At 38.1% G+C, this 24,774-nt stretch overlaps 1 protein-coding gene across 2 annotated transcripts in view; it reads right to left on the reverse strand.

The window, feature by feature from the left end:
• LOC109107572 (CUB and sushi domain-containing protein 2-like) overlaps nucleotides 1–24,774 on the reverse strand; it is a 273,002-nt gene that overhangs the window by 59,218 nt on the left and 189,010 nt on the right. For both annotated transcript variants that reach the window (XM_042776949.1, XM_042776948.1), the window contains exons 26-35: nucleotides 21,431–21,633; nucleotides 19,313–19,504; nucleotides 16,441–16,579; nucleotides 16,038–16,225; nucleotides 12,728–12,922; nucleotides 12,360–12,476; nucleotides 10,024–10,137; nucleotides 4,384–4,479; nucleotides 2,775–2,978; nucleotides 1,169–1,293 (exon numbers count right to left, since the gene is read on the reverse strand). In XM_042776949.1, the coding sequence (XP_042632883.1) occupies nucleotides 1,169–1,293; nucleotides 2,775–2,978; nucleotides 4,384–4,479; nucleotides 10,024–10,137; nucleotides 12,360–12,476; nucleotides 12,728–12,922; nucleotides 16,038–16,225; nucleotides 16,441–16,579; nucleotides 19,313–19,504; nucleotides 21,431–21,633 (1,573 nt within the window). The remainder of the gene's footprint in view (nucleotides 1–1,168; nucleotides 1,294–2,774; nucleotides 2,979–4,383; nucleotides 4,480–10,023; nucleotides 10,138–12,359; nucleotides 12,477–12,727; nucleotides 12,923–16,037; nucleotides 16,226–16,440; nucleotides 16,580–19,312; nucleotides 19,505–21,430; nucleotides 21,634–24,774) is intronic.

Genomic DNA, 24,774 nt, shown 5'->3' on the forward strand with positions numbered 1-24,774 from the left:
AGCTTCATAACCATTTCAGCCATATATAACAGCTATAATAATAAGAAATGTTTCTTGAGCAGCAATCAGCATGATTTCTGAAGGATCATGTGACACTGAAAGCTGGAGTATTTGAGCTTTAGCATGAGAGGAAATACACATTTTAAAATATATTAAATAGAAAGCAGTTCTTTTAAATTGTAGATTTACTGTTTTCACTGTATTATTGATCAAATAATTGCAGCCTTACTGAGCAGAAGAGATTTGTTTCAAAACCATTAAAAAATCTTACCGACCCTCTTCTGAACAGTCCACATTAGCACATTTATAATATTAATAAAAAAATGCCATTAAATGCCACATGGCATTCATGACATATTTGATATGACTGGAGTTGAAATTATCATAAGCTACCTAAGGAGCAAAAAAGCAACGTAAATATATATTCGCCTATATAAAGTGTTGAATTAATGCTTTAGAAATTTGCCATTCTGTCACATGTATGATCTGTCCGTTATCCTGCCTAGTTAGTTTCCCTGTTTCTGTTCTCCCTAATTGCATTCTATGTATTTATAAGCCCTGTCTGTTCCTTAGTTACTTGTCAGCTATTATTTGTATATTGACTTTTTGATTATGCTGCTTGTATTTCTCCAGTAGACCTTTTTATTATATACCCTTTCTCCTACTCCTGCGTCAAGCACTTGTTTTAGACAGCAGCAACACATAACACATTCAAACCAACCGGATATAGGTTTTTATTTGTCAAGTAGACTTTATTATATACCCTTTATATATATATATATATATATATATATATATATATATATATATATATATATATATATATATCAAGCAAATGCTGTTCTCTTTTCTTTAAGTTTCTATTCATTCAAAAAAGTATCACTGTTTCCACAGCAAAACGCAACAATAAGAAATGCTTTTTATGCACAAAATCAGCATATGTAATGGCTCCTGAAAATTCGCTTTTAAAAATAGCAAAATAGTCACAGTACTTTCAATTGTAATACTATTTCACAAAATTTATATTTATTACTGTATTTTTACTGTATCAAATAAATGCTACCTTGGAGGGCAAACGATACTTAAAAATGCTTTGTATTCATTTGTATTCATAATGGCCTTAGAAAAGGGGGGGAATTGTGTTTCATTGTTGCTAGAAGGACTATACCTGGATTCCCATTCCCTCTGGCACGCTGATCTTCCATACGCAGCTTAGGCTATTCAGGTAGGGCTCAGGATAGCCAGGGGACAGAATAGTGCCTATCCGCTGGGTTAGATTCCCTCCACATGGCACTGTAGCACAGACAAAAACACAAAATGATGAAAGAGCGGGTAGAGAAGGAAAAACACACAAACTGGCTACAGTATGGAAGGGCATTTGTAATCTTCCAGGACACCACCTTCCTTCTTGTGCAGCTCCTGTGGTCAAGCATCTGGTAGCTGCAGTGAAGCGCACATGTAAACACTAAACAGCTGCACAAGTGTGGATACCTGAGTGTGTACACACTGATACCTGTGGCAACATCTGACACATGTGCGCATTTGTGGATGTGTGACATGCTGGAGGCCATGACTGCTGGCCTACAGCTGTGTGTCTTTGCTTGTTAGGCACAGGGAGAGTTTGCTGGCGACGGTTCTCTCTCAAGAGGAGCAGGAGTAGTAGTAGGCTTCAGTAGATGGATGTCTTGTTTCTATTTCTCCTATATATTATTATAAATATTTACATGTTTATATATAATAATTATGAATAATAATAATTATTATTATTATTATATTTTTTTAATTTTTTTTTCACAAGCATAGTGACAAACATCTGCGGTCGTCAGTAGTCGAGATATCAGTTTCCGGTTTACTTTTGCATCACCCAAATTGGCAGTATATACAAAATCTCTCCAAGATCTGAATAAAATAAGCATCAGTGACGTCCATCGTATCATTGATGCCTGGTCACCTGCTCCAGCAAGCAAGTGGAACAAGGGATTCAAACTACATATCAAGTTATACACAACTTTCAGTTTAATCTATTGTGGCTAATCTATTTTTGCACTATATTTCAGATATAAATATGCTAAATATAACAAAAATATTATTAATACAATATATACGTTCATACATAATGAATAAGTTATAATAACTACTCAATCAAATAATTGGATAAATACATTTAGATATATATTTATAAAACCACTTAAACAATTTTACTTTCAATGTATTAATTAAAACTAAATTAAATACATTAAATCCTAGTTGTTTTTGTTAATTTATATTTTGTGTAATCTTGTTACAGTAAACTTTTTGTGCTAATATTGTAATGTATTCACTTATTAATAAATTATAATAAATACATTTATTTCTTAAATAAAATACAAATGTAGATATAAACAAATGCCTGTATTTAAGAAATAACTAATTAAATTTAATATAACTGACATTTTATTAAAGTCAAACTGAGATGTTTCTGGTGTCCTAATCAGACGGAAACCTCTAAGGAATTAAATCTAAGCAACCTTACCCCACTAAATGGTCTGTACATGCATCAATTACTGTTCAGCTGTGCCAATAACTGAATATAGTTCGAATTCATGTTTGTAAAAACACTTGTATATGTATTTGCACCCAATAGAGCACACCACCCGGCTAGTGGTCCTCAGGAAATTTGAATTTGAGACCTCTGCTCATCAACATACTAGATGGTTGAGCTCACTCAACATCTGGCTCTTGTTGGAATGATGATTGTGAAAGATGAGAGAAGTGTGAGGTGATAGTGCTCTTACCAATGCAGCTGGGCATGCTGCCGTTCCACTGGGCCAGAGCGTTGGGTACAGTCAGGCACTCGATGGCACTGGGCCCCTCCAGGACGTATCCAGCATTGCATTCAAAACTCACCACAGCTCCTACTGCAAAGTTGTTCCCCGTGCGCCTGCCGTGTCTGGGCTCTGGGACTGAGCTACACTGTGTTGCACTGGTTCTCGGGACAGCTAAAGAAAAATAAATGCACTATTGTTAGATGAACTTGAAAAAAGACCTTCAGGACCTTACGGTACCTACCAAGTGAGAAATTATTTGCAATACATTATATATGCAGTCATGCACCAGATTGTTACTGAAACTGGCACTTTAAGTGTGAACCACACAGTAGGTACAGTGCACACAGCTGGTTGGGATGTCCCAGAACACCACTACTTTTAACACTTTTATAAGATGCTGTACTTTTCCATTAAGGACACGGCAGGAAATGAAAAAGCGTACGACTGTAGGCCACAGGGGAGGCAAAATAATACAATAATGCTGCTTTAGCTCCTAAAACCCACGCTATCTATTATAGAGAAAGACGCAGGCTGTTAAAGCACATTTTAACAGGTAAAAAAAAATAAAAATTAGCCTGAATGCTGTGTAAGTTGCTTTGGATAAAAGCGTCTGCTAAATGCATAAATGTTAACAGGAGGCCCCATGGCTGCCAAAGAGGTAGAGCACATTTACAGCATTGTTTGTAATATGTGTGTGTGTGTGTGTGTGTGTGTGTCTGAGAGAAAAAGAAAGACCATGGGCATATTGTTTGAATAATTCAGTACCTAATTCAGATGACTGTGCCTGTCTCAATCAGAACTGACTGCATTCACATAACCACAAGTTATGATAGGAATGTCCCACACACAACATTTGTGCAGTTAATAGTAGGCTTGGGCACAATTGAGAATGTAACAACTGGTTTCCTTTCAGTTCATGATTGAGAAATTTTAAGATGCTGAACCTGAATTTAATGAAATGAAATGAGAAGAAATTAAAAGTGTCCAACAGAAGATTTCATACATTTGGAAACTTTGGGTTAAATTGGAGAATTCATGGGAAATAATAATGTAAATTGTGCAAATAGTGTGTATGTATATTATTAATGTAATACACGTTAATTTCAACATGTACTAATACATTATTAAAATCAAAACTTGTCTCTGTTAATATTATTTAATGAGCTTGAGCCTAAATTAATATATTTTAAATTAATAAGGTTACCAATCAACTAAGGCTTAACAATGTAACATTACTAATACCACATAAAGGGGTATTTTAAATTTATATCATATACAGTTTCTGGAAATACAGCATATTGCATAGCTGTATATATATATATATATATATATATATATATATATATATATATATATAGATAGATAGATAGATAGATAGATAGATAGATATTTTAGATATTTTAATAATAATATGATAATATTATATATATTTATAATATTTTTAGTACCCATAAATAAATGTTAGCGCACACACAGCATATGCTGTATTTCCAGAAACTGTATATGATATAAATTTAAAATACCCCCTGGTTAAAAAATTTGAAAACCATTATTTTGATACAGGAATATAACTTACCTTGGTAGACCAGGTGGAACCCTCTTGAGCTCGACTGGCCCTTGGAAGAGAAGCGGATAAGGATCTGGTTGGAGGTGGCTAGTGGCAAAGATTCACCTGAAAGTACAAACAAGATGTCATGACATTTGGCAACATTCTAAAACCAATGACATTTGATGTTATTGACCTGCCACAGATGCCATATTTGTTTGAGAGCAGCAGCGGAGGTGAAGATTATCAATGAACAATGACTTCATATGTCCTTAAATACATTGACCACATCACTCTATCACATCTATTCATGCACTCTAAACTGTTGCAATACGGATAATATCTTCCAGAAGCATTAAAATATCTAATAACTTTCAGCATTCAGGTTTGGAAAGACATGATCATTTTAATTTGTGGTAAACTATCCCATTGGATATGCAATTGCCGTATTGCTCACATTCAACATTGTATTAAAAAAGAAACAGTCTTTTTATGTCTAATATTAGCATCAGTTTGAAATTCTTTTACATTTTGAATGTTCCCAAGCCCAGGTCTATTAATAATCCCAATATCAAAATGCATCTCTCTCTGCATCGCTCATTATTAGTATATGTGATTTCTGTGATGTGGTGTGTGGGCTGAGGCTTTGAATTTACCCACAGTTCCCTGGGGCACAGTCAAGCTCCACAGGGGGTTGCAGAGAGCAGGTTCGGTGTTGACAAATTTGTGCAGTGGCCAGAGAAGATGAAACCGCATACCACTCATGGTCATGTTGGGATCGACCAACGCTCCTGCTTATGCCTTTGGCATGCTGGGATGTTATTAGAACAAGTCTCCGTGGGTGGCCGACAGAGTGACAGCTACAGTAATAATCCAGTCGAGGTAGAGGTGTGGGGAAACCCTGACCGCTGATTTATTCACACCTGCTATTTCTCCTGATGGCCACATTATTCTGCAGTGCTGCTTGTAAACTGTTAGGCCCGTGTCACACTACACCACAATGTCAGTTGTGGGAAACCAGTATGGTGACCACAGCTTCACCTCAAGGAAGATACATCATGCAACATTCAAGGATGTTGTGGAGCAGATTGACGTGGCCTGACACCATCCTGGCAGGATTCCAGCAGACTGAATCTGAGGACTCGTCCCCACTAAACATGAAGTATTAGATGTGGAGGGATGGGAACCAAAATTGCATTCACAAATTTAGTTGAGCTTAAGCTATATGTTCGCAAATGTTAATTGTGTTTATAATGCTCTGTTTTGTTTGAAAGTTTAGGGCAAGTAAGGTTTTTTTTTTTTTTTTTTTTTTTTGTACGAAAATAATAAGTAACAGTAAATACATTTATAATGTTACAAAAGATTTCCATTTTCTTGAGCAACAAATCTGCAAAAATGTCAGGATTGGACTGTCTTTGTTGTGTTTTGCTCCCCGTGACCCAGTTTCTCCTTCATGTGCCCTTATTTGGTATCTCCTGTTCCTGTCCTTGTTGTCTCTTAATTAGTCATTCTGTTCACGTGTTCCTCCCAATTCGCTTGTTATCCTGTGTAACTAAGCCCCAGTCTGTTCAGTCTGTTTGTCGGGTCTACCAGTTGTGTACATGTGTCTTCCTTCCCTTCCAGTTGTGGATTTACCCTGTGTGTTGGATTTAATAAATGACAGTTTAATTTATGCATGGCTCCTTCGTTCCTTCCGGCAGCATATTGTGACAGAAGTCCCGACCAAAACAGTTAATTCTGCGTGTTTTTCCCTCCATTTGTTTTCCATTTTCCATTCAGTGTTTTTTGTTTCAATAGTGTTTCCTTCCCCATGGATTCCTTCACCGCAAATTTCACCTCCCTTGCCCGCAAAGACCTTTCCCTATTAGTGTATGTGGTTGAGTTCAGCCAGGGAAGTAATCCTCCAGTGTCTGGAGACTACCTACCCCCAATCCGGAACACGGCCAGACCCAGAGCCCAGCCCACCATCTCCCCACTGCGCGGAGCTCAAGTCCGAGCCCACCGCTGACGAAGAGCCAGAGCCTGTCACTACCGATGAGCCATTGCATAGGAGAGCGACAGATCTAAGGATCGGCACGGAGCCAGAGCCTCACGGATCGTCAGACCAGGTTCGAGACCCTGCTACAATGCCCGCTACGAGGGAGAAAGCCATGGACAGAGAGAGCGCATGGAGGAGCTCTGCCCCTTGCGCTGTGGCTGAGGGTAAGCCGAAAAGGCATTTGGGAGAATGCAAAGCGAAGGAAAAATTTATTTACTTGTTTATCGACCTGCCCCCTTTCCTTCTCCCTCTGTCGGTGAACTCTGTCCCTCCCGTTTCTGAGTTTAGCCCAGAGAAAGTTCCTGTTCCCATGTCTAGCCCAGAGAAGGCTCCTGTTCCCACGTCTAGCCATGAGAGGGCTCCTGGTCCCAAGTTAAGCCTGGAGGCTCACAAAGGCACACCCACCCACCCTCTCCTGCCTCCTCCTCCACTGTCGTCTGGCAGCCCCTCTGCTCGCCCTCAGCCCACCAACAATACGGTGTGAGCTCCGCGGGTCTGCCATCCTCCATCGTCACAGTGGCTGCAAAATCCCTGGTTTCTGCATCCAGCCTCTGAGACCGAGACTCCGCCTTGGCCTGTTGACCCAACAGCTCCACCATGGCTCTTAGCTCCCTCCTCTCCGCCATGGCTCATCTGTCCACTTGGTCCTCCAGGATCCCTCGTCCTTCCGGCTTCACCTTGGTCTGTCGTCAACCATCCGTCGCATCAGGAATCCACTCCTCCGGTTGCGCCTCGTCCCTCCAGCTCTGTCAGGCTCCTCTTTCCCTTCGGCTTCTCCTCAGTCCTCTGTCACTCTGGCTCCACCACAGCCTTCTGGTTCCTCGCCTCCGCCTCGGTCACCAGCGCCATCTGCTCTGCCTTGGCCCTCCAGATCCACCCCGTTGCCATGGCTCATCGGCTCTCTGTCTACGCCTTGGGCTCCTCCACAACTTGCTCCGCCGCAGTCGGTTGGTCCCCTGGAGTCATCAGCCCTTCCTTATCCTGTCTTTGTTGTGTTTTGCTCCCCGTTACCCAGTTTCTCCCTCATGTGCCCTTATTTGGCTGTTCCTGTTCCTTTATTGTCACTTAATTAGTCATTCTGTTCACTTGTGTCCTTCCCAGTTCCCTCGTTTTCCTGTGTATTTAAGCCCAAGTCAGTTCAGTCTGTTTGTGTGGATTTACCCTGTGTGTTGGGTTTAATAAATGACATTTTCGTTTATCCATGGCTCCTTCGTTCCTTCCGGCTGGCAGCATATCGTGACAATATTAGAATGATTTCTAAAGGATTGTGTGACACTAAAGACTGGAGTAAAATTTTACTTTGCCATCACAGGAATGCATTACATTTTAAAATATATTAAACTGAAAACAGTTATTTTTAGTTGTAATAATATTTCACAGTAGTATACTGTTATGATCAAATGAGTTTGGATCATAAGCATAAACCTTACCGCCCACGAGCACTGTGCTACGTTCAAACAGACTGCACTGTATTTTATGTATCATCAGTTTCTATTTCTATTTTTTAATCATTTCAAAACTGTAATTCCTTACTTTTATTGTTGTGATTATTTTTTGATTATTTTAACTCATTTTATGTAAAGCACTTTGAATTACCATTGTGTATGAAATGTGCTATATAAATAAACTTGCCTTTGCCTTACAAGCTGTTAAATGGTAGTACTGTATATACAATTCTGTTTTGATTAAGTGAGACATTTAGGACTTCTTTTAATTATAACCATACATTATGTGATAAAGTCGCATTAGCTCCCACTGCTGGGGAAGCAATCCACCTCAACCCTGTATATTGTGGATACGAGTTACCTGTACATAAGTATTTTGGATTTTTGGATTTTCTCTGTTTTGTTTTCCACTTTTGTTGTTTCTTTGATGCTTTTGAGTTTTTGGTTTGTTGTGCACCTGTAAATACTTCACTGTGGACTAACACTTCTGGCACTGTAAATAAATTACACCGTGCATGAAAGTGCTGTTGCGAGTGAGCCATCTCTTTTTCAACATCTTTTACGGACACTTGTTACATCCCAAGCGAGCTGGTGGTGCTCACTTTATCACACACTATAAAATGGTTATTTGGAGTTGAATATTAAAAATGACTACAACCTTGATTTACATGAGGTACAATTTTACATTCAAATGGTATTTAATCTACATGGAATGAAACCCAAACCCAAAGTGTTGCTAAAACCTACTTAAATCACCTGTTTCCACCTCAGTAATAAATAAATAAATAGCATAACAGTAACTGTGTGATAAAATAGACTTCCATGGTAGCTTGTTAATATGGGCAGCAAAATAAATACACTCTGCTTTTGCACAAGGACTTTTTCTGCCTATAAGAGAATAGAATCCTTGTCTATTGTTTCAAATAAGTTTCCAACAGTTAATTCACAGAGGACGACTTCACTTGAAACTTGTGCAGATTATTCATTCCCTATACATGATTTTCTAAGAAAGTTGAGAAACATCCATCAAAACTGACAACTGTGCTTATAACAGTTGTGACATACAGCAACTCATGTTTCCCTTCTCTCCGCAGCACAAAAAGTTAATAGAAAATCTGCTGTTTTATGCGGCCAAGTATCAATCTTGACTATTCCCTGCTCTCTATTCATGCTCAAAAATGTGCATTATTTCCAGCAGCCCCCAGCACACTTCACTGATTTCACACCGGCAACTGAAGTTAAAAAGCGCATCTCAGATAGTATATGCGCTCTGAGCAGTTCAACTTCCTTGAGCACAGGGTTTCATGCCGTATGCTAATCATGGGTGTTTGACTGGTGTGAAGGGTGAAGAAAAAATAGAAATGTACACAGCTCATCTGCGTTGTCATGGGAATGTCAGGAGCAGAGAGATCGAGCGAGAAAACCCTGTTAATCTTCGAGCTGAAATCTCCTCAACTGACCACATTAAACGGAACTCCATTATGGCTGAATAAAAGCTTTCAGCCTCTCTGTCTCACTGGGGATCTATTTAGCTAGTACGTTTTTGCTTATTTGATTCTGACTTCTTATCTGTTTTAAGGAAGTGAGTCCTATTTACTGGATCCCAGTGAAATCTGTTTGTTAGACTGTATGAGTCATCAAGCTTGTTATGCATTTTATTCTCTCACATACGTCATCTTCATTAATTAATTAAGCTTAAACCATTTAAATTTTCTTGAGCACCAAATCAGCATATTAGAATGATTTGACATTCAGAGATTAGGTATGTGCAATACATCCTTACATATTTACATAAATAAATAAAGTGGGTTGTCTGAACTAGTCTACTAATCAATAATCTTAAAGGATAGTCCACCCAAAAGTGAAAATTCTGTCCTCGTCTAAAAAAACGGTACTACTTATTTTATGTACCACTTTCCACATATCGTACAGTAGGAGTCATTATTCTTACAATTACGTTCGGTGGTGCAAAAATGACACACTTCAGCTTTAAATTGTAGTATTTGTGAATCGTACAGGCTTGTGTCTCTTTTAATTTTAGATGCAACTCATCTTGGTAACTGAGTTGTTTAATTGACTTCTTCTATTTACCTTTGGGTCTGAATGCAGCCTCTTTAGCATTCATCTCCCAATGCCAGTATAGACCAATAGAGTCAAGTTAATACCGCTCGAGAAAGGTTTACTGACCTGTGTGGGCCCCAGAGAGAGAACTCAGGACACGGGCATGCTGGGTAGGCCCATCATACACCTCCACAACATCATTTAGTGCAGTCTGGAAGAATGCAAATTGGCTGAACACCACTGCAGAAAGATAAAGAGAGAGGAAAAAGAGAAAAAGTTAAGAGACGTAGTTACATAACATCAATGAACTATGCAGCTAAAACCATGACTCTGCAAATGTTAATTCAATAGTAAAAGACAGAACCTAATCACACCTGCGAAACACCTGTTGTCCTCTCTATAGACACCTGGTGCTTAGTAGAGTAAATTTCCAAATGAGAGCCATAAAAAAGAAAACCTGTGTTGCGATGCTCCCTATCCCGCAGCTGTTCGAAGCCATTATGACATGCCTACGGAAATTTGTGCCTTAATTAGCTCTGCTTCCACAACGTTTGGCTTGACCCAGACAAAATACAGACAGGCTCGCCTCTGCTAATTCACACTCTGTAGGAAGCCCAAACTGGTCAAACAACCTCTGTGTTTTATGGATCAAATAAAAAAGTCCGGTGGTCAAGTGGAAGCTGCTGGGGTTATATGAGGGGATATCCAGAAGTTGTCCATAGCTAGAGGCTCTATAGCCCTGAAAATAAGGGCAATACAGGTTAAAGTCACTTTCAAGGATGCAGTTTACTCGGCGGCCAATTTGCAATGTCTTCAGGCTGCTATTTTGGGCATGTAAGTCCAACTACTTAAATTTGGGAATACTGAAATCACAAAAACGGATTGTTAAACTAACATTTATATAACATTTAAAGCAGCAATAAAATAAGACATGAACAGTCCCATAAATGTTGTTTATTGTGCTCAAATAGCATTAAAAAGGTCACATGGTTAGTCCAGCCAACATGCATGTGCAGTTGCTTTGCATTTGATACTCCAGTTTATGGGAACTGGAGTATCTAATGACATTTGGAGTGATGTGACGACCAATTGGCGATTGCATCTTTTATTTGGAAGGCGGGACTTTCACTATATTCTACAGAATATGAGTGAACCATCTTGGTACACATTACGGAGCCCCGCACATGACATGCAAGAAAAAATAAATAAATTGTGCGCATGATTTACTAATTCGTTTCCTCAGTGTACTAAAATGTGCACACGATTACTATTGCGTTCCCTCGATTTACTATTGCGTTCACTCGATTTGCTAAATCGTGCGCACGATTTAGCAAATCGAGGGAACGAATTAGTAAATTGTGCGCACAATTTATAAATCAAGTGAACAAAATAGTAAATCGAGGGAACGCAATAGTAATTGTGTGCACGTTTTAGTACATTGAGGGAACGAATTTGTAAATCGTGCGCATGATTTAGCCTATTATTTTTTCCTGCATGCCATGTGCGGGGCTCCGTACCACATACTACATGCATTCAATTTGGTTTTAAGATAAATATATGGTCACTGTAACTCCTCGTTTTAACTATTTGTGACATAAGTTCTGAGTGATAAATCAAACCAAGCAGGGCATGAGCTAGGGGTGTGAAATATGACCAAAATATTATTCAACACTAGGAGTAATTTTATTTCACAATAACAATTTATATCATGATATTGTCATTTTTGTTAACTAGATGAAAGTAGATACCAAAAAATACAATAACAGAGATGCAAAAGATAAATACAATAAAACAAAGACACAAATGAAATAAACTTTTTTTTCGTTTTTTCGGTACAGTAGGTCTATTTAACAGTAGCATTAAAGAAAGAGATAATACAGAAACTGTATTATTAAAGGGATACTCCACCCTAAAATAATTTTTTTTTTGTCATTAATCACTTACCCCCATGTCGTTCCAAACCTGTAAAAGCTTTGTTCGCCTTCGGAACACAATTTAAGATATTTTGGATGAAAACCTGGAGGCTTGAGACGTTCTTTGGAACGACATGGGGGTAAGTGTTTAATGACAAAATTTTAATTTTGGGGTTGAGTATTCCTTTTAAAATGTAAAAGTAAAACACATTGTCCTGCTGTTGCATGTCGACGCAATTTAGAAAATATTGCTCTTATTAAAACGCTGTCATTCTTAAAATACCGGTGCTAGTAAAATGAGGAATCGTACCATTTTTAAAAGAGGGGTATCACGATACCGTTTTAGTACCGTTATATTGTGCAACACTAGTTGCTACTGAAAGGTTTATGAATGTGTGCATTCCCTGTGATGACATTCAAATTACTGAGATAAAGGGGAATGCTAACAGTTGGCTTTCCTATTATACTGAAGACGTCCTTGGTTGTAATGTAAAGTTCATGAATGTTACTGTGTGCATGTATAGTATGTTTACACATGTGCTTACTTACCATAGTCTTTCGGCACAATGACAGAGTACAGGCAAGTCCTGCCGCTGCTGTAGTTTCCAGGAAAACCAGGGGAGAGCACCACCCCCTCCAACCCCGAATACTGACCACCGCATAGAGCTGAGCAAGAGGGACAGCAACAGAAAGAAGGCATTAGTGACTAGTATTCTGTCCTCCCCATCTCCTCCCTGACGTTCCCTCTGCTGATCTTAAATTACAAAGTATTCCTCAAGGTTACATTGCAAAGTTGAGCCTTTGCATATTTCCAAGGGAATGGCAGCAGATGTGACAAACACTAGGTTTTTGACATCGCAAGAGCATTTATGGTTACAGAAAAAAAGCTTGAACTAAAATTTGTGTTATGCTTTTACCTATGCAAACAGGTTTTGGTTTGTTCCAGCCTGGCTTGCCGTCTCCCCCCATGATGCAAGTGATACCGGCGTCTCCCTCCAGCGTATAGCCATTGTCACAGTAATAGGTGACAGTTGCCCCCAACTTCAGCTCAGTACCAACACGAGTACCATTACGCACAAGGCCTGGCTCAAAGCACGACTCTCTGGGATTTTCTGTTGAGGAAAAGAAGGATAAAGAAGAAAAGGCTTGAAGATATAATGATGTATAGCTATTTTTGTAAAACTGATTATCCAGTGTTAACAGGGACCTTTATATATACACATACAGTACTCGCCAAGTAGCTGATGTAAGTAAAAAAACTGGATTTGTCGAGTAAATAATGCAGTTACTTGCCAACTGGCGTGTGATTTTATATGGAACTACAGTGTAACACGTTTCAAAAGACATGCAATACACAGTGGATATAGAAAAGAATCACCCCCTTTAAAATAATCACATTTTGTTACTTTGCAGTCTGAAATGAAGACGGACACAGGTTTTGTTTTATCCAGCTGTATTTAATCAATGCAACTTATAACATCCAAAATGTGATTTTTTTTTTTTCCTATATCCACTACCCCCCACAATTCATTAACCAGCTGTGGCAAAAATATAATTATGAACACTGCTTGTGCAGGTTTTGAAGAATCAACAGCTGTAGATACTATAAAAGGTCAGTACTGGAGAGGATATGTTGAAATGTTTCTCAAAAGAAACACAACTGAGAGTCCCATGAGCTAAAAATAGAAGAAAAAAGACAGAGGAGGCTCTTTGTGTGAATAAGTGCACTTCAAAGGTGCTTAAAATGAGCGCACACATATGCTTTCACCAATTCACAATGCAGAAATATGCCACAGCAACCTACATGCCCGGTGTGATTAGGATGGGTGGGCCAGTATATTTTAACTGTTTCACTGTGCTGGATTATGTCTGCTGACTACACAAAACAGTCCATCACCCAGCAGGACATTTGTACGGCGCACACCGCATAGTTTGGGCAATATTAGAAATCAATCATTCTTACAACACATCTGCATCGCACAGCAAAAAACGAGTTGCATGCAGTTCCTGTTGAGATATTACTTCCAAACATAGTTACACTGCAACGTTCATTCTGATGCCGTGCCCTTCATGGCCCAATAGCATACTGAAACCGGCCGCAATCTGTTCGCTGTGGCTGGTGCACCAGACAGTCCATAGCTCAGTTCATCTTCCTACAACTGGCTCCTCACCGCTCTAACAAGACAAGTGCGGGACAGGCAGTAATTATGAGTGGACCAGAGCCAGCCTTAAGGTCTAGCTTAGGTGTCCATTGATGAGGTTGTGTATGAGTGTGTGTTATTGCATTTGGGCATGACAAATGTTTGAGCAGGCAGAGAACACTCTGGACGAGCAATGGAGTGTGTATGTGTGTGTGGTGATTATTTAACTGGTGGTCAAGCGTGCAGAAAGTTTGCCCACATATTGCACCTCGAAGGCCAATCAGACACGGTTGGGAGTATGTGAGAAGCTGATTGGTCTGTAAAGAGGTTGACAGCACCTGAAGTTCGTTCCAAAAGCAGCGGCACATGCAGATGAGCCAACGTGACCTTGTGCCAGACCAGCTAAACGAACACTTCTGTCAGGGTTAAGCTGAAACAAACACACTTTTTGTATGTTTATGATTTGCTTCCACATTATTAGTTTACACTAATTCATTGTGAGGAGACTGGGGTCTGGAACTGGAGCTTTTGAAGTGCCACACACTGTGTCCATCTGCTGCACCAGATTGAGAGTATACTGTTCCTCATTCACCAAGCCCAACAGAGAGTGATCTATAGAGCACGGTCTCGCTCTCTCTCTCTCTGACTCTGACCACTGCATGCCAGCGACGGCCATCAGTAGGGAGTTTTCTATTGTGGTTCACTTTAAGTTCATTGACAGAGACTGTAAAAAGCATGTTTAACAAACATGGAGTGTAAAAGCATCAATGCGGTAGCTGCTGTTGTTGTTCTGAAATATTTGTCTTACTGGATGCCATGAGACTAGTGTTAATTTCACCATATTTACAAAATAAATAAATTAATTAATTTATACACTCCCGTTCAAATGTTTGGTATTGCTTAGTCTCTCACATTTATTAAGGCTGCATTTATTTGATCAAAAATGCTGTAAAAACAGTACTATTGTGATTTTTTTTTTTCAACTTTAATATATTTTAAAATGCAATTTATTCCTCCAGTCTTTATTCTTCTATTCAGTGTCACATGATCCTTCAGATATTATTCTAATATTTTGATTTGCCGCTCAAGAAACATATATTATTATCAATGATTAAAACAGTTGTGGTGCTTAACATTTTTGTGGTGCTTAACATTTTCGAGGAAACTTTTTTTTTTTTCATTATATAGAAATATTTTGTTACAATGTAAATGTCTTTAATGACACTATCAATCAATTTAACGCATCCTTGCTGAATAAAAGTATGAAATACTATTAAAAAGACAGCGAACTGTTAAATAGCATGCTACTTTTCCTTATTTTCTTTTCCAAAAAAGGTAAAAATGTCATATATGAATTATTATAGAAAACAGTATCAGTGCCTTAGTAAAACTGCACTTGTGATTTTGTTATTATTATATTATTTTACCTATATATCTTCACATTCTAAATCTTTTTTAACACAAAAAAAGGCATTTTATATAGATTTCTGATGGTCCACTGAGGCAAGGATCATAGAAGAATGGTGGCAGTTTTGTCGGTATTTCTGTTTTACTTGCTTGCCAAAGCCAAATTTTACCATTTCGGACTCTTGGTGAGTACTGATTTGGGATCCTGTTGTGTCTGATCGGACAAGTCTGTCATTTCATGAATAAACTAATAAGCCAAAGTGTCATCAAACAAAGTGAGGTCAGCAGGGCGCATACAGAGACAGCAAACTCGCATTTGTTCTCATTTGTGCTGAGCCTTTAGTGTGACAGCAAAACATTGATCAAATGCCAGCTTTAGTGAGCGCATTCTGGCTTTTCATTTTCATAATTCTTCTCTAGACGACTGTGAGAAGTTCCATGGGTCGATAATTATACGCTACATGAAAGCAGTGAGCAGGAGGCAACAGTCAAAGTGCTGTTGCAGTACAGCACACTACAGAAACAAAAGAACAAAAGGCAAAGAACAAAGACAAATGGAAAATTAAGGTGATTCTGATACTACTGTTTAACCAAATTCTCATGCTATACTGGCACAGAAAGTTCCTACAAAATGGGAAAGCATGCAACTTATTCCTCCCACCACAAGGGGGCAACATACCAGTGTATTGCAGGACAAATCCATTGCTGCTGAGTGAGGCGTCACTGCGGAAGGCCAGGAAGAGAGTGTTGGAGCTGCTCTCAATGCGCTCAGGGACGTCCGTGCCGTAAAAGCTGCCCAGCAGAGGGCTGAGAGAATCAGGCCCATCGTAGACGTGCAGGAAGTCGTAGCTTGGCTCTAAACTAAAACTAGTGGGAAGAAGTAAACATGTATGCTATTAATAAACAACCAGCGTTGTTATTGTTAACTAAAACTATTGAACTACTATTAAAAATAGTTTCCGTTAATTGAAATAAATCTAAAATGATAAATATTAGAAAACTTGTATAACACTGTATACTTCAATATGGTAATTTAACTACTGGAAAATGGGAGACTTTAGTTTTAAGAAAAAAAATCTTACTGATTAAAAGTGAGTGATATGATGTGATCTGGCATTACTGTTACTGTCCAGTCACATTCTCTGCCATGAGGATAGGGCTCTGGGTATTCAGGGGACAGGATCAGTCCACTGGGACCAGTCAGATTGCCTCCACATGGTGCTGCAATACAAAAGGAAGGAAAAAGAAACAGTGGAAACTGAATTTGTGAATATTATTTTTGCATTTTAAAATTTTGGGCTTTTTTGTGAAAAATTTTTATATAGAAGTGTTTTTCTAACAGAGGGCTGGGGCACACTAACTTCCAAACTAAGCCTGAAAAACGTACAGTATTTAAAAGTCATAAAATATAAATTTAATTAGGGAGAAATCGAGTAAAAATTATTTATCCTCATCCAGTAAAAATGGGAAAAGTAATGGGACCTTCAAATATTATTGTTCACAAATAAAGGACTTGGAATGAAAAATAAAAAATAAAACACTTATCTAGAACATAGTTGTATTTTAGCTTTATTGAGATAAACACTTCCAGTTTTAACTATTAGCAAATCTGTAATTATCTAGTCCCAAAGATTATTAAGTAAATAAAGTCATGTGCTCAACTCAGCAGTTGCAGGTTTTTAAAAGAAAACCTGGAACAGGCAAACATTTCCAGGGTTTTACCTGTGGTTCAGGTTAACATTAACACAAACTCATACTGAGTTTAACTGAACAAGGGAACCTAATTATACTATAGTTAAGACTGGCTATTGACATAAAGTGACTTTAATTTACAAAAGAAAACCAAATACTGATGTCCACAAAAATCCTTTTCTGGGAAGTACTGTGATGAAATCTTTATGAATAGATGGTAAACAGAAATAAAGCAGAAATAATAATAATAATGAAATATACAATAATAATGTTCTCCAGATTCATCATCTCATAATAAATTATCCCCCTCATGTGGTCAATAATGTGGTGAATGCACTTATTTTCTAATTCTTCCTGTGGATGATTTTAAAACATATTTTGAATGTGTTATATTTAAATTGAGTGTTGAGCTCATTATATAAAGTGTGCTTACATGAGTTTTCAGAATGTTCAGGGTTTTGATGTCAACAGTATATTAGCATTATTAGCCATTAGGCAAATCAAAACTCTGTCAATATTCATTATAATTGCACTTTTGCTTAGGGTTGGGAACCGAGAACCGTTTCTTATTCAGACCCGGTTCTGTTCTTTGAAAAGAATCGGATCCGTAAGTAATTTCTAAGTTGTAGTTCCGAAAACGGTTCTGGTGCGACACGTGACCAAGCGCTGTGAGCAGCCTTCCACCGGTGTTCTGACATTTCAGGATTTCCCCTAAGGGTATAAGTAAAGGATGTCACAAACCAAATAACAGAAACGCTGCACTGCCTCTTAAATTACTGAGCACATTGATTCCAATGACGCGCATTCCACAGATGCACCGCGTCTTTAACTACCGCACACGTTTCCCACGACTGCACTCACGCCTTTGATAACTGTGCACATTGTTTTGTCTGACTGTACATGTACCGGCAGTGCGCAGCATCTGCCGCCACTAAATTACATTATATTTGTCCCATATTGTCATTAATATACATACTGACTTTATCTTGGCCCACTAAATAAACAGACTGCTATTGTTATGTAAGTATGAGGGTTAGATTGTTTAGTGTACAGGTCATTTCAAGAGTGATAAACAAAGTGATAGAAAATATGTATTTTCATGCATTTTAAATGTTTAAAAATGTGGAAACCACTCATTGCATCACACCGTCACCTGACTGCATTAGTATTTGTAAAATAGGGGCTTAATGGAGTGTGTGTATACATGGTTATAAGTATAACAGTTTATATTTCATTAATTTAGGGAAATTAACTGGTGTATTAGCCCTCAAGGGACTATTTGGCCAACCAGCTTATTCCTGCTTGAAAAGCAAAATGTTATTGATAGTGTAAAAAACATCAACTTTAAAGCACATGCTGATTGATGGACTAGCATTACTCAACATTACTTATTACCTTCCAGCAACACTACATTCAATGAAGGTAAAATAGTAAAAAACATAATAATAGTTCATTTAAATGGAATCGGAATCGTTAGAAATTTCTAACAATACCCAACCCTACTTATGAAGATCCATATACTGTAATATATGTTGAATTTTGACATTGCCAACCATTAAATTAAGTTGACAGTAAGTAATAAACAGTATTAAGCATTGAGAAGATGAGTATTGTGCATTTTTCCTTACCACTATTTTTTAATAGTTAATTAATGATTTTAATGGAACCAGAATCAGAAACGGAACGGTTAGGCGAAACCGGAACCAGAAAATTTGTAAAAATTCCCAACCCTACTTTTGCTTGTGTGATACTGATTAATTTTATGTCTTTCTTTATGTGAAACTGATGGGACAGAGTATCCACCTTATCTTTTCAGGAAGTAAGCTATTTCCTGTGAATGTGGTAGTCTTGTGATTAATATGGCTGCTATCAGTAAATTACTAGAGGAATAACAGTGAAATTGTGAAACTATTTGTGCAAAAAAAAAAAAAAAAAAAACTGTTTGTGATTACAATAATTATTTAAAATATTAAATTAAATTAAATTAAATTAAATTAAATTAAATTAAATTAAATTAAATTATATTAAATTAAATTAATATGATAACAAATACCAGTTTGCACCATGAAGAAGCATTAGAGCATAACTACATGCTTTCTACAGCTAAAATAACTGGAAGCGTATGACATCAGACGTCATGCACATTCAAGATAAAAATGCCTGCTCTTACGTTAAAAATAAAGTGTAAAGATGGAGGGATCACTGTGGAAGTGTTGGTTGAGGAAGGGAGCATTTACATATCTTAATTTGGCATGCTCTTACCAGAACAGGTGGGTGGATCAGGCTGCCAGAAGAAACGGTTGTTGATCTCGGTACACGTGATTTTGGTCGCCCCCTGTAGGAGGTATCCGGGATCGCACTGGAACAGCACATGATCCCCTGGCTCTCTGCTGTCTCCTATGCGGGTGCCATTTGTTGGAATGCCAGGATCATTACAGGAAGTGGCAGTTGAAACTGCAAAAAAGGAAAACATCCAGTCAGCAACCTTAACGTAATCAGTGGATCCCATTATCTCAATATAGACCAATGGTTCTCATCCTTTTTGACTCGAAGGCCTCCCACTGTTAAGGACAGCCACTGTCCTTAGACTAAGATAGAAAGATAGAAAGTCTGTTGTTTATGAGTAACCAATCTATGTTATCTGCAGGTTTGTGGTACTGACCTACCAAGCATTACAAACATCCACAATAACTGCTGTAAGCCTGCATACTACCTGCACAGTTAGAGCCACCAAATCTGTAGCACCCAGATGACAGCTCTAGTCCGCATGCTTCTTCACACGTTCATTTATTTATCTAGACACCTGCAACTCTGTGGTACTCTCTCAAAGATGCCTTAACCCAGATTGGCTGTTTTAAAAGTAAAATGTGAGGCTTTGGAACAGATATATCATGGCATTGATGCGTAATGGCATATTATTTCTTTTCACTTTTTATGTAAAACATTTAGTCTTTTTTGAGTGTATAAGGTATCACTCAAGAAATCAGGACACTGTGGTTGGAGTGATGGCTGATGGAGGTGGGCGGGGATGGTTACCCTGGTTACAAGCTGACAGCAGACAGAAGCACATAAACCTTGGCTTAACAGGTTTCAGTGTTATTGTCAGTGGAGAGGTTGCATCTGTAAGGTCGTGCTGCATGGTGGATGCTGTCGGAAGCTTTAGGAGAAGCTCTAAGATGGTGCTTCTCTTTTGTCAGTCTCCCACTAGCAAAATTTTTATCAAAAAATTTCAGGATGGGGATGGATGGAAACATGCAAATGAAAGATGCAAATAAAATTTTCCAAAAACAACATTGACTTACATGCTCGCTTAGAGGGGTAATTTGTTATATTTAGTAAAACATGGAAGCACATTTACTGAATCAATTTCTAGATACAAACCAAAAATATCATGCGGCTTGCCTCAAGGCCTCATGTTACGCAATAATTTGCTCGGATGATTGGCTACTACTGACTCATAGAACTGTCCGACCAATTGTTCACATACTCTACGCTTTGTCTGCATGCTCAAAACGGCAAGAAATGTAGTACATTTAATAAAATATCCAGTCACATTTCAGTTTGGGGACCAATTCTCACTATTAACTAACTATTAACTATGACTTTTGCCTCTATAAAATCCTAATTTGCTGCATATTAATAAAGGTGAAAGTGACGTGTAGCCAAGTATGGTGTTCTGCACAAGACTCAAACCCATGACCTTTGGGTTACAAGTCCAACTCTCTAACCATTAGGCCAAGACTACCCCAATATAATAATAGCCCCAAAATAATAATAGCTAGTAAGGTAGTTAAGTTTAGGTATGGGGAAGGATTAAGGGACCTAAAATATATTCATGCAGAATAAGGCATTAGTATGTGCTTTATAAGTACTAATAAACAGCCAATATGCTAGTAATGTGCATGCTAATAAGCTAGTTAGTATAAACTAGTTAACAGTGAGAATTAGTCCCTTAACTAAAGTGTTACCAAAGAGCCAAAGAGGATGGAAACCCCATTTTATCTACAATTTGTTGCAATATTTCGGTTTTTCGCATAATATCTGCAACCTGGATGAAAATGCGTCTACACCAACTCTAAGCAACTGATTGCTTTACAGAGACTTTGGTTCTGGAAGAGTTCTTCCAGTTCATATTCTGCACTGGCATTTAAATAAATAAATAAAGACATTCAAGCCTTGAACCAAATCAAATTTGATTCAATGCAAAAGAGCAAAATAAACAAAATGCACTTATATTTTGTGAGGGAATAAACTATTCACCCTTTAAAGTATCTACAAGGATTGCAAATTCTGCAATTGAACCATCAACGCTGATCGCTGGTGAAAGTGTGGTGCTGTGAAGTGGACTGAGAGTGAATGGAGTGTGAGTAAAACACATACCCGAGAACTGCAGAGCAAAACCCTGTTTGCTGGTGAAGAAGTCGGTTGTAAACTGCAGACTGACAGAGTTGAAGGTGCTGTGGAGGTCTGGAGGAAGTGTAGAGCCACTCAGCTCTCTCAGGAGAACACCTCCGTCCTGAGGCCCATCCCAGATCCGCAAAACATCATGAACCTCTTCTGTGTGGAAGACCAGGAAATGCAACCTGTGGAGTTATACAAGCAAACATGATATGTATTTGTCAGTTATTGTGTTTAGATTAAAGAAGGTAAGCCAGAAGGGAGTAAAGAAAAGAGAAAAAGCAATCTACACTATATAGCACCAAGGGGAAAGAGAAGTTATTGGAATCACTGTGTTAATTTGTACATTTTCACAGGTTTTCACTAGTTATATAATAATAATTTGTTCAAAGAGCGATACGGTCAATTTGGAGGTGCGAGACAGGAAATTACCACTTGGATAGTGCTTAATATCAGAAGGATCTTAGAGAAAGAGACAGACAGAGAGAAGATAAAGGGAAAAATACAAAATAAATGAAAATTAGTAGATTGACATTCATTTTCAAGTATTAAATATAAACAAGAATATTAATAAATGAGAGACAATCTCTTTTAAGGCTATATGGTGGAAAATGCAGCATTTACTGTAAGTCATTAACATTTGAGAAAAAAATTCAATAAGGACTTTAAAAGTAAAGGCATAAATGTGACATGCCACTTCCAATCTGAGAGAAATGTGCTTGTTTTCTGCAACCTAAATGCCAGAACCAGATTACCTTACTAATGCACAAGGTACTGAATACATAACTAACAAAGTGTTCTCTACAGATAATTATAACAGATTGCCTCTACAGAAACTAGCTCTGTACATTGTCACTGCAGGTAATAGGGGGACACAGGAAAGGAAAACAGATTTTTCTTACCTATTGACAACAGTCCAGAGCATTATATGATGCACACTAAGGACAAATTTACCAAGACTGCAACATCTTTTGAATTAGAGAAATGTACAACCAAAAAACAAAAAAACAAACAAAAAAATCTAAATGACACGCTTATACAACAACAAAGCAACAAAGGGGAAAAACATGCTAAAACTTTTGAATTTTTGGTATGCAAACATTTTGAACCAAATCAATGCCTTCAAATATGAAACTTGACAGACAAAGCTGATCAGAATCTGTTCAATAATTTTTAAAGAAATGAACAGCAATGGCTAGATTTGGGGATAAAACCCCCAGGTGTTTAGACCTCAAGCTCATTTTATATATATATATATATATATATATATATATATATATATATAAAATGAGCTTATATATACATACATTATATATATATATATAAATACATCTACATACATACAAAACAAAGAGCTTATATATACATACATACATACACTGAACAAAATTATAAACGCAACACTTTTGTTTTTGCCCCCATTTTTCATGAGCTAAACTCAAGATATTATTGTTCACAAATCTGTCTTAATCTGTGTTAGTGAGCACTTCTCCTTTGCCGAGATAATCCATCCACCTCACAGGTGTGGCATATCAAGATGCGGATTAGACAGCATGATTATTGCACAGGTGTGCCTTAGGCTGGCCACAATAAATGGCCAAAATCTGAACAAAACAAACATTTTAAGAAAAACCTATAATGTATTTTGAGTGACGAATGTTGATTGAAAGGTTTTGTTTTATTAAGCGGCATGTTTTTAGCATCAGCTGACGCTCAACTGATCGTAACTCCTCCCACTACAATTAATAAGATATATAAGATCATCCGTACTCATGCTTGCCATAGTCTGTTGGACAGACACACACTCACCCTCCTCCATCCCCAACTCCTCCTATGCAGATATATGATCACTTAACTGCTCGGCCATGGAGAAACAGTATATCATCTATCCAGCTCATGTTGCTCTCTTCAATATTATCCACAGTACGGTGTTACTCTAATTGGTATATATAACTGTGCATATTAAAATATCTGGCAATTGCTTAGGTTTTGGGGGTTCAAACCTCAGTGAGGTTTGCCTGTGGATAGCTCAGAATCTGAACCCTTCAGAGTGAAGCCTGCCACCAAATATAAAGTTCAGGACTCAAACAGAGTGCTCCTGACTGAAATAAATAAGTTCCTATAAGCCATTTTTGGCATGACTGGAACAATTTGTTAGAGTTAAATCATCAACAGTTAGCAATTTGAAAGGAAATTATGTAAATGATGTCAGGAGCCTGCTTTTAAGAAACTGAAGTAAAAGCCCTTAACCAAGGAGGCGGCAGAGAACTTTGTCACACATGCAAAAACACAAAAGCTCATTAACACAGACTATGCTTCATTAGTGCAGAATCAAAAATGGGGTATTAAACAAACAAACAAACAAAAAAAAAATCACGAGTTAAGACATTAGCTCAAGTATACAGTATATTGTATACTTGATCGTTCTATGCTAAGTGAGCAATGAAAAGAGATCATGTGTAAAAGCTGACCCCATCCCTCACGGTTCACTGCCCTTTTACACATGGATGACTTCAGGGGCAGTATGCAAAGGATTGATGTCTCAAAAGTCAAGTTAGATACATATTTCTAGAAAACAAACACACACCCCATGACTCCAGTTACATTGAGTATAGAATTTTGTTGCTTTGCAGACTGAAATGAAGACAGATACAGTTTTTATTTTATCCAGCTGTCGGGCAGTTGTGGTTAGAGAGTAGGACTTGTAACCCAAAGGTTGTGGGTTTGCATCTCAGGTCCGGCAGGAATTGTCGGTGGGGGGAGTGAATAACCAGCGTTCTCTTCCACCCTCAATACCACGACTGAGGTGAGACCCATGAGCAAGACATCGAACCCCCAAATGCTCCCCGGGCACCACAGCACATGGCTGCCCACTGCTCTGGGTGTGTGTTCACAGAGTGTGTGTTCACTATTGTGTGTTTGCACTTGGATGGGTTAAATGCAGAGCACAAATTCTGAGTATGGGTCACCATACTTGGCCACACATCACTTCACTGTATTTACTCAGTGCATCCAAGGGAAAGGTAAAACACCAGCATGTCTCTACTAACTTTGCACATATAGACTTTGCAATATTTGCCCACTCTTCTTTGCAGAAGAGTTAAATTTGTTTAACTCTTTAACTCAAATCAGTTCAATTTGATGGTGATCGTTTGTGGACTGCAGTCTTCGAGTCATTCCACAGATTTTCAGTGGGGTTTAAGTCTGGGCTCTGACTAGGCCATGCAATGACATTAACCTTTTTCTCTTTCAACCACAGTGTGCTCAGTTTTGCTGTGTGCTTTTGGAAGGTAAACCTTCTTCCCATTGACAACTTTCTGGCAGAG

This window comes from Cyprinus carpio, chromosome A19 (genome assembly GCF_018340385.1).
Source record: "Cyprinus carpio isolate SPL01 chromosome A19, ASM1834038v1, whole genome shotgun sequence".
Classification (NCBI taxonomy): Eukaryota; Metazoa; Chordata; class Actinopteri; order Cypriniformes; family Cyprinidae; genus Cyprinus; species Cyprinus carpio.